Consider the following 9,686-nt stretch of genomic DNA (forward strand, 5'->3'; position numbering starts at 1 on the left):
CATGGTGCTGTGGATGAGGGATACAAGGTAGGGCGGCATGGTGCTGTGGATGAGGGATACAATGTAGGGCGGGGAGATGCTGTGGATGAAGAATACAATGTAGGGCGGCGCGGTGCTGTGGATGAGGGATACAATGTAGGCCGGTGTGGCGCTGTGGATGAGGGATACAAGGTAGGGCGGCATGGTGCTGTGGATGAGGGATACAATGTAGGGCGGTGCTGTGGATGAGGGATACAATGTAGGGCAGCACGGTGCTGTGGATGAGGGATACAAGGTAGGGCGGCATTGTGCTGTGGATAAGGGATACAATGTAGGGCGGTGCTGTGGATGAGGGATACAATGTAGGGCGGCGCGGTGCTGTGGATGAGCGATACAATGTAGGGCGGCGCGGTGCTGTGGATGAGGGATACAATGTAGGGCGGTGCTGTGGATGAGGGATACAATGTAGGGCGGTGTGGCGCTGTGGATAGGGATACAATGTAGGGCGAAGCAATACTGTGGATGAGGGATACAATGTAGGATGGCATGGTGCTGTGGATGAGGGATACAAGGTAGGGCGGCATGGTGCTGTGGATGAGGGATACAATGTAGGGCGGTGCTGTGGATGAGGGATACAATGTAGGGCAGCACGGTGCTGTGGATGAGGGATACAAGGTAGGGCGGCATTGTGCTGTGGATAAGGGATACAATGTAGGGCGGTGCTGTGGATGAGGGATACAATGTAGGGCGGCGCGGTGCTGTGGATGAGCGATACAATGTAGGGCGGCGCGGTGCTGTGGATGAGGGATACAATGTAGGGCGGTGCTGTGGATGAGGGATACAATGTAGGGCGGTGTGGCGCTGTGGATAGGGATACAATGTAGGGCGAAGCAATACTGTGGATGAGGGATACAATGTAGGATGGCATGGTGCTGTGGATGAGGGATACAAGGTAGGGCGGCATGGTGCTGTGGATGAGGGATACAAGGTAGGGCGGCATGGTGCTGTGGATGAGGGATACAATGTAGGGTGGCGCGGTGCTGTGGATGAGGGATAGAATGTAGGGCGGTGTGGAGCTGTGGATGAGGGATACAATGTAGGGCGAAGCAATACTGTGGATGAGGGATACAATGTAGGATGGCATGGTGCTGTGGATGAGGGATACAATGTAGGGTGGCGCGGTGCTGTGGATGAGGGTTACAATGTAGGGCGGGGAGGTGCTGTGGGGATGAGGGATACAATGTAGGGTGGCGCGGTGCTGTGGATGAGGGATACAATGTAGGGTGGTGCGGTGCTGTGGATGAGGTATACAATGTAGGACGGCGCTGTGCTGTGGATGAGGGATACAATGTAGGGTGGCATGGTGCTGTGGATGAGGGATACAAGGTAGGGCGGCATGGTGCTGTGGATGAGGGATACAATGTAGGGCGGGGAGATGCTGTGGATGAAGAATACAATGTAGGGCGGCGCGGTGCTGTGGATGAGGGATACAATGTAGGCCGGTGTGGCGCTGTGGATGAGGGATACAAGGTAGGGCGGCATGGTGCTGTGGATGAGGGATACAATGTAGGGCGGTGCTGTGGATGAGGGATACAATGTAGGGCAGCACGGTGCTGTGGATGAGGGATACAAGGTAGGGCGGCATTGTGCTGTGGATAAGGGATACAATGTAGGGCGGTGCTGTGGATGAGGGATACAATGTAGGGCGGCGCGGTGCTGTGGATGAGCGATACAATGTAGGGCGGCGCGGTGCTGTGGATGAGGGATACAATGTAGGGCGGTGCTGTGGATGAGGGATACAATGTAGGGCGGTGTGGCGCTGTGGATAGGGATACAATGTAGGGCGAAGCAATACTGTGGATGAGGGATACAATGTAGGATGGCATGGTGCTGTGGATGAGGGATACAAGGTAGGGCGGCATGGTGCTGTGGATGAGGGATACAATGTAGGGCGGTGCTGTGGATGAGGGATACAATGTAGGGCAGCACGGTGCTGTGGATGAGGGATACAAGGTAGGGCGGCATTGTGCTGTGGATAAGGGATACAATGTAGGGCGGTGCTGTGGATGAGGGATACAATGTAGGGCGGCGCGGTGCTGTGGATGAGCGATACAATGTAGGGCGGCGCGGTGCTGTGGATGAGGGATACAATGTAGGGCGGTGCTGTGGATGAGGGATACAATGTAGGGCGGTGTGGCGCTGTGGATAGGGATACAATGTAGGGCGAAGCAATACTGTGGATGAGGGATACAATGTAGGATGGCATGGTGCTGTGGATGAGGGATACAAGGTAGGGCGGCATGGTGCTGTGGATGAGGGATACAAGGTAGGGCGGCATGGTGCTGTGGATGAGGGATACAATGTAGGGTGGCGCGGTGCTGTGGATGAGGGATAGAATGTAGGGCGGTGTGGAGCTGTGGATGAGGGATACAATGTAGGGCGAAGCAATACTGTGGATGAGGGATACAATGTAGGATGGCATGGTGCTGTGGATGAGGGATACAAGGTAGGGCGGCATGGTGCTGTGGATGAGGGATACAATGTAGGGTGGCGCGGTGCTGTGGATGAGGGATACAATGTAGGGCGGGGAGGTGCTGTGGGGATGAGGGATACAATGTAGTGTGGTGCGGTGCTGTGGATGAGGAATACAATGTAGGACGGCGCTGTGCTGTGGATGAGGGATACAATGTAGGACGGTGCGGTGCTGTGGATGAGGGATACAATATAGGGCGGGGAGGTGCTGTGGATGAGGGATACAATGTAGGGTGGCGCGGTGCTGTGGATGAGGGATACAATGTAGGGCGGGGAGGTGCTGTGGATGAGGGATACAATGTAGGGCGGTGCAGCGCTGTGGATGAGGGATACAATGTAGGGTGGCGCTGCACTGTGGATGAGGGATACAATGTAGAGTGGCGCTGCGCTGTGGATGAGGAATACAATGCAGGGTGGGGAGGTGCTGTGGATGAGGGATACAATGTAGGGCGGTGTGGCGCTGTGGATGAGGGATACAAGGTAGGGCGGTGTGGAGCTGTGGATAAGGGATAGAATGTAGGGCGGTGTGGCGCTGTGGATAAGGGATAGAATGTAGGGTGGGGAGGTGCTGTGGATGAGGGATACAATGTAGGGCGGTGTGGCGCTGTGGATGAGGGATACAATGTAGGGCGGTGTGGCGCTGTGGATAAGGGATAGAATGTAGGGCGGTGTGGCGCTGTGGATAAGGGATGGAATGTAGTGTGGCGCGGTGCTGTGGATGAGGGATACAATGTAGGGCGAAGCAATACTGTGGATGAGGGATACAATGTAGGATGGCATGGTGCTGTGGATGAGGGATACAAGGTAGGGCGGCATGGTGCTGTGGATGAGGGATACAATGTAGGGTGGCGCGGTGCTGTGGATGAGGGATACAATGTAGGGCGGGGAGGTGCTGTGGGGATGAGGGATACAATGTAGGGTGGCGCGGTGCTGTGGATGAGGGATACAATGTAGGGTGGTGCGGTGCTGTGGATAAGGGATACAATGTAGGGAAACGTGGTGCTGTGGATGAGGTATACAATGTAGGACGGCGCTGTGCTGTGGATGAGGGATACAATGTAGGGCGGCGTGGTGCTGTGGATGAGGTATACAATGTAGGACGGCGCTGTGCTGTGGATGAGGGATACAATGTAGGACGGTGCGGTGCTGTGGATGAGGGATACAATATAAGGCGGGGAGGTGCTGTGGATGAGGGATACAATGTAGGGTGGCGCGGTGCTGTGGATGAGGGATACAATGTAGGGCGGGGAGGTGCTGTGGATGAGGGATACAATGTAGGGCGGTGCAGCGCTGTGGATGAGGGATACAATGTAGAGTGGCATGGTGCTGTGGATGAGGGATTCAATGTAGGGTGGCGCTGCACTGTGGATGAGGGATACAATGTAGAGTGGCGCTGCGCTGTGGATGAGGGATACAATGTAGAGTGGCGCTGCGCTGTGGATGAGGGATACAATGCAGGGTGGGGAGGTGCTGTGGATGAGGGATACAATGTAGGGCGGTGTGGCGCTGTGGATAAGGGATAGAATGTAGGGCGGTGTGGCGCTGTGGATAAGGGATAGAATGTAGGGTGGTGCGGTGCTGTGGATGAGGGATACAATGTAGGGTGGCGTGGTGCTGTGGATGAGGGATACAATGTAGGGTGGCGCTGCGCTGTGGATGAGGGATACAATGCAGGATGGCGCAGCGCTGTGGATGAGGGATACAATGTAGGGCAGCGCAGTGCTGTGGATGAGGGATACAATGTAGGGTGGTGCGGTGCTGTGGATGAGAGATACAATGTAGGGCGGCGCGGTGCTGTGCATGATGGATACAATGTAGGGTGGTGCGGTGCTGTGGATGAGGGATACAATGTAGGGTGGTGCGGTGCTGTGGATGAGGGATACAATGTAGGGTGGCGTGGTGCTGTGGATGAGGGATACAATGTAGGGTGGCGCTGCGCTGTGGATGAGGGATACAATGCAGGATGGCGCCGTGCTGTGGATGAGGGATACAATGTAGGGTGGTGCTGCGCTGTGGATGAGGGATACAATGTAGGGCAGCGCTGCGCTGTCGATGAGGGATACAATGTAGGGCGGCACGGTGCTGTGGATGAGGGATAGAATGTAGGGTGGGGAGGTGCTGTGGATGACGGATACAATGTAGGGCGGCATGGTGCTGTGGATGAGGGATACAATGTAGGGCGGCGCAGTGCTGTGGATGAGGGATACAATGTAGGACGGCGCGGTGCTGTGGATGAGGGATACAATGTAGGGTGGTGCAGTGCTGTGGATGATGGATACAATGTAGGGCGGCGCGGTGCTGTGGATGAAGGATACAATGTAGGGCGGCGTGGTGCTGTGGGGATGAGGGATACAATGTAGGGCGGCGCGGCCCTGTGGATGAAGGATACAATGTAGGGCGGCGCGGTGCTGTGGATGAGGGATACAATGTAGGGCGGCGCGGCCCTGTGGATGAAGGATACAATGTAGGGCGGCGCGGTGCTGTGGATGAGGGATACAATGTAGGGCGGCGCGGCCCTGTGGATGAAGGATACAATGTAGGGCGGCGCGGTGCTGTGGATGAGGGATACAATGTAGGGTGGTGCAGTGCTGTGGATGATGGATACAATGTAGGGCGGCGCGGCCCTGTGGATGAAGGATACAATGTAGGGCGGCGTGGTGCTGTGGGGATGAGGGATACAATGTAGGGCGGTGCTGTGGATGAAGGATACAATGTAGGGCGGCGCGGTGCTGTGGATGAGGGATACAATGTAGGGCGGCGTGGCCCTGTGGATGAAGGATACAATGTAGGGCGGCGCGGTGCTGTGGATGAGGGATACAATGTAGGGTGGTGCAGTGCTGTGGATGATGGATACAATGTAGGGCGGCGCGGCCCTGTGGATGAAGGATACAATGTAGGGCGGCGTGGTGCTGTGGATGAGGGATACAATGTAGGGCGGCGCGGCCCTGTGGATGAGGGATACAATGTAGGGCGGTGCTGTGGATGAGGGATACAATGTAGGGCGGCGCGGCCCTGTGGATGAAGGATACAATGTAGGGCGGCGCGGTGCTGTGGATGAAGGATACAATGTAGGGCGGCACGGTGCTGTGGATGAGGGATACAATGTAGGGCGGCGCGGTGCTGTGGATGAGGGATACAATGTAGGGCGGGGAGGTGCTGTGGGGATGAGGGATACAATGTAGGGCGGCGTGGCGCTGTGCATGATGGATACAATGTAGGGCGGCCCACACACACACACACATATATATATATATACACACCACACGGTACAACGTCTCTCATTCTATATATAAACTTTGCACAATTAATTTTTTTTCACAATCTTTATTTTTTAACAGTTCACAAATATTAAATATTTAAATATAAGATGGTCAAAAACATTCTTTACTTGTTCGCAGCAACGCGCCATTAAAACATGAGAAACAACAATAAATAATAATATTAATACAAACTTTCTTTGTCTCCAAAATTAAATAATAAATATTAAATAAATATGCATCAAATTCAGAGTATAACGGCTGAACCCCCAAACACGGATCCAGGGGGGCGAGTAGACATAAATATCATTACAGAATGAGCTATATTATAGCAGTAACCACTTATGGGCTTTCCTAAAATGGAGATCATACTGTGGGCCTTAGGCTGTACAATATTCTGGGAGTTGTAGTTCGACAGCAGCTGCAGACCATAAATGTACAGAATTGTTGTAGAATGAATGCGACCTGCAAATCATCTGGGATGCAAAAATGTGAATCTGCCATAAAGGCAGAACAGCAGAGACCCCCTGGGCCCTCGTCTCGGGGCATTAAGGTGATTAGCAGGGAATCGCTTTACTAGCTCCCAGAATTCTTATGTAGCAGGGGCATCCCATAGGAGCCGGGCGTGCCTTCATAAGAAAGGCCATCAACAAGGTAATAAGGGCTCATGCACACGCCATCAATTCGGTCCGTGTGCCGTCCATGTACTTCACAGACGACACATGGACCCGTTACAGCCAATAGGGCTATATACACCTATGGTCCGCATTAACAAAATTGCATCATGTGCTATTCTGGTCCGTATCACAGACTGGAATCAAATAGCCAAGAGGAAAAAAGCACCTTAGTCCAAGTGCAATATGTGGTCAAATAAAAACAAGGCACCTCCTGCAGCGAGGGGCTCAGGGACCACCAGAAGCCTCCCGACTATCCAGGTCCGCCATAAAAGCTGTTGCCAGCCAATATCAAAGATTCAGATTCAACGGTGTGAAGTCAAGCTTTTTTATCATCGATGCAATGAACATATAATGGTGCAACACGTTTAGGAGAAGACCGTGCTCTACCCGCTACAACTGAGGTAACAATGTATCAGAATGCACAGCGTGTCCCCTGCTATTCATCAGTAAGAGAGCGGTTACATTGTTACATCCGCTACAACTGAGGTAACAATGTATCAGATTGTACAGCGTGTCCCCTGCTATTCATCAGTAAGAGAGGTTACATTGTTACACCCGCTACAACTGAAGTAACAATGTATCAGATTGTACAGCGTGTCCCCTGCTATTCATCAGTAAGAGAGGTTACATTGTTACATCCGCTACAACTGAAGTAACAATGTAACAGATTGTACAGCGTGTCCCCTGCTATTCATCATTAAGAGAGAGGTTACATTGTTACATCCACTACAACTGAGGTAACAATGTAACAGATTGTACAGCGTGTCCCCTGCTATTCATCATTAAGAGAGAGGTTACATTGTTACATCCACTACAACTGAGGTAACAATGTATCAGATTGTACAGCGTGTCCCCTGCTATTCATCAGTAAGAGAGAGGTTACATTGTTACATCCACTACAACTGAGGTAACAATGTAACAGATTGTACAGCGTGTCCCCTGCTATTCATCAGTAAGAGAGAGGCAACACAATAAATTCTGTTCCATTGTTGCTTCAGTTGTAGCGGATGTAACAATGGAACCTCTGGCTGCTACTAATGAATACAAGGTAGCACACCGTACATTCTGCTCACCGTTACTCCAGTTGTGCCTGATGAAGCAGGCCTTCTCCTTAAGAATATCGGGTGCGACTCGCATACGCCGTGTGCATGAGCCCCAAGACAGCAATGTTCTAAAACAAACAAACTTAGTGTGACACGGTCACAAGCGGGCATCTAGTTCGGCTTTAGGACGAGCTCTCCATAGGAGCACTGCAGTCCTAGTATCGCGGCACGGAGCAGGTGCATGCCACGGGGACGCTGATGTATTCCAGCATGAAGGTGGACAAGGTGGCCTCGTACGGACAGCTCCTCTTGCGGAGTATCAGCATCGTTTGCTTGACCAGCACGGAGTTCAAGGATGATGTCTCTCTGCCAGATTCAGAGCTGATGCAGTGATCGCAGAGACAGTGAGCGAATGCCAACTTCTGTGGATAACGACTCTCATCATTGTCAATCCTGTGAACATGACATGTAGGATATGAGTGATCATGTGACCAGTTAACCCTTCTATGACAGAAATGGTCTTATACTACAACTACTAGCATGCTCCGACAGCCATCACTGGTTCTATGCGTCAAAAGTGCCAAGACTTGTAACTCACCAAACAAGATTAACCCCTTATTTTATTATGGACTTAGAAGACCCATCAACATCGATGAAGGCCGGACTATGTGAAGAAACATTGGTCATAGGATCACCTGGGGTGAAAACCAATGTGACAACTCTAATGCTACTACCCAATCCCAGGCTTTAACCTGCTAAAGCCTCCACTATAAAGGAGACGTGGTTTATATTGAATTCTATGGATGATACGTACCGGTAGGTCCATGGTGAGATGGAGCGTTCATTCAAAGCTTTCCCTTGTTCCAGTGTATTCATTTGTGGACAGGTGTCTCCTGAGGCTCTCCTGCGTCTTTGACTTCTCCTCTCAGCCTCCTCCAGCCTTGGCACCATGTTCACTGCTGAGTATCTGTCCCAGTGCATTTTGCTGCTAACAAAATGATTCACAACCATTGATGGGGAGTCTTCTAGGTCTTCTTCACTGAAGCAGTAGGTGTTCTCAGGGTTATGGTGGCCATGATGGTGGTTCTTTGACTTGGAATGCTTTGCATTGCAGATATGGATAGAGCAAACAGCCAACAATAAGACGACCCACTGGAAAAAGAAGCAGAAATAATACAATGAATAGAAATTCTTCATTCACTTAATACATTCATTTCTCTTGTTGGAAAGTTCTATCAATGGATCAGATGAGACAGCACCAAAAACATACAATCTGCACCAATTCGAAGTATATTACATGTACAGAAAAGATCTGGATAAAATCTTCTGCCGCAATACTGCTGACAGCCACTAGAGGCCAAAATGTGCATCATAGAAAATATAGCATGAGCACAAGGCATTTTGCAGAAATATTTCTGTCATGCAATACCGCTTGCAGCCTGTAGATGTCACTATGTGCATTGCTGGCTATGCAAAACAGGATGGTCAGAATCCATCTCGGTGCTTAGAGCGTGTACACTGCCCGGCTATGGGAGTCCCGCTGGGGCCACTGCAGAGTATTGCACATAGAACGATGTCCATGGACAGAACTGCTTACCAGACTGTTCATGGTGGCTGCTCGCTTCTCCCCGAGTCTTGCTGGTGCTGCAGGTGGAATACTTTGGTCTGGGGTTGGATGCTTGCTCGAGTTCTGCTTTGGTCCTCACACTCTGACATTTTTATATACAAACCTGAATCCTCCCTCGGAAAATCCAGGTGAGGACAAATCTCCGCCTCCCTACGTAAAGGGAAGTTTGATTTTCTACTCATCCTACTTCCTCGTGGCAGGTGAAGCGTTGGATGACAGAACTTGCCGCATTCCTTTTGCTGCCTGCAACACCTCGGCTATTTATAATTGCTTCCTCCGCCAGTGATGTGTAAGTCTGGCCGCTGCCTGCAGGCTGCACTGTCCCCCACACGGCTTCATGGAATCACCCTGCAGCCCTGAGACAAGAAGAATTTCCAATCAAGTGACTGACTGCAAGACAAACAATTAGGACATTTTGGTTTATTAAATCATGCGACAGAAAAACCCACAAAATCGATAAAAATGACTAAACAAACGAAACTGGAAATCCACAAAAGCCCCAAAACAACAGAAAAATGTACAAGAGAAAAGGAAATCCGTCCCCCGTAAATACAAGTCTTTGGCGTCTTTC

General features: G+C 51.3%; 1 protein-coding gene across 1 annotated transcript; it reads right to left on the reverse strand.

Moving 5' to 3' along the window:
- Positions 1 to 5,854: 5,854 nt before the first annotated feature.
- Positions 5,855 to 9,273, reverse strand: IL17C (interleukin 17C). The gene is made up of 3 exons (XM_066583037.1): positions 9,086 to 9,273; positions 8,303 to 8,640; positions 5,855 to 7,941 (listed from the first exon to the last, which is right to left on the reverse strand). Exons 1-3 carry the CDS (start codon positions 9,095 to 9,097, stop codon positions 7,704 to 7,706), a joined length of 588 nt encoding a protein of 195 aa, XP_066439134.1. The 5' UTR covers positions 9,098 to 9,273; the 3' UTR covers positions 5,855 to 7,703.
- Positions 9,274 to 9,686: the final 413 nt, after the last annotated feature.

The sequence above is a fragment of the Eleutherodactylus coqui genome, chromosome 11, assembly GCF_035609145.1.
Source record: "Eleutherodactylus coqui strain aEleCoq1 chromosome 11, aEleCoq1.hap1, whole genome shotgun sequence".
Taxonomy (NCBI): Eukaryota; Metazoa; Chordata; class Amphibia; order Anura; family Eleutherodactylidae; genus Eleutherodactylus; species Eleutherodactylus coqui.

Excerpts from the sequence above, each read along its gene's own strand:
- IL17C (XM_066583037.1), bottom strand. Across the intron at positions 7,942-8,302 it reads ATCTCACCATGGACCTACCG|GATTGACAATGATGAGAGTC; the intron begins GTACGTATCATC and ends TCATGTTCACAG.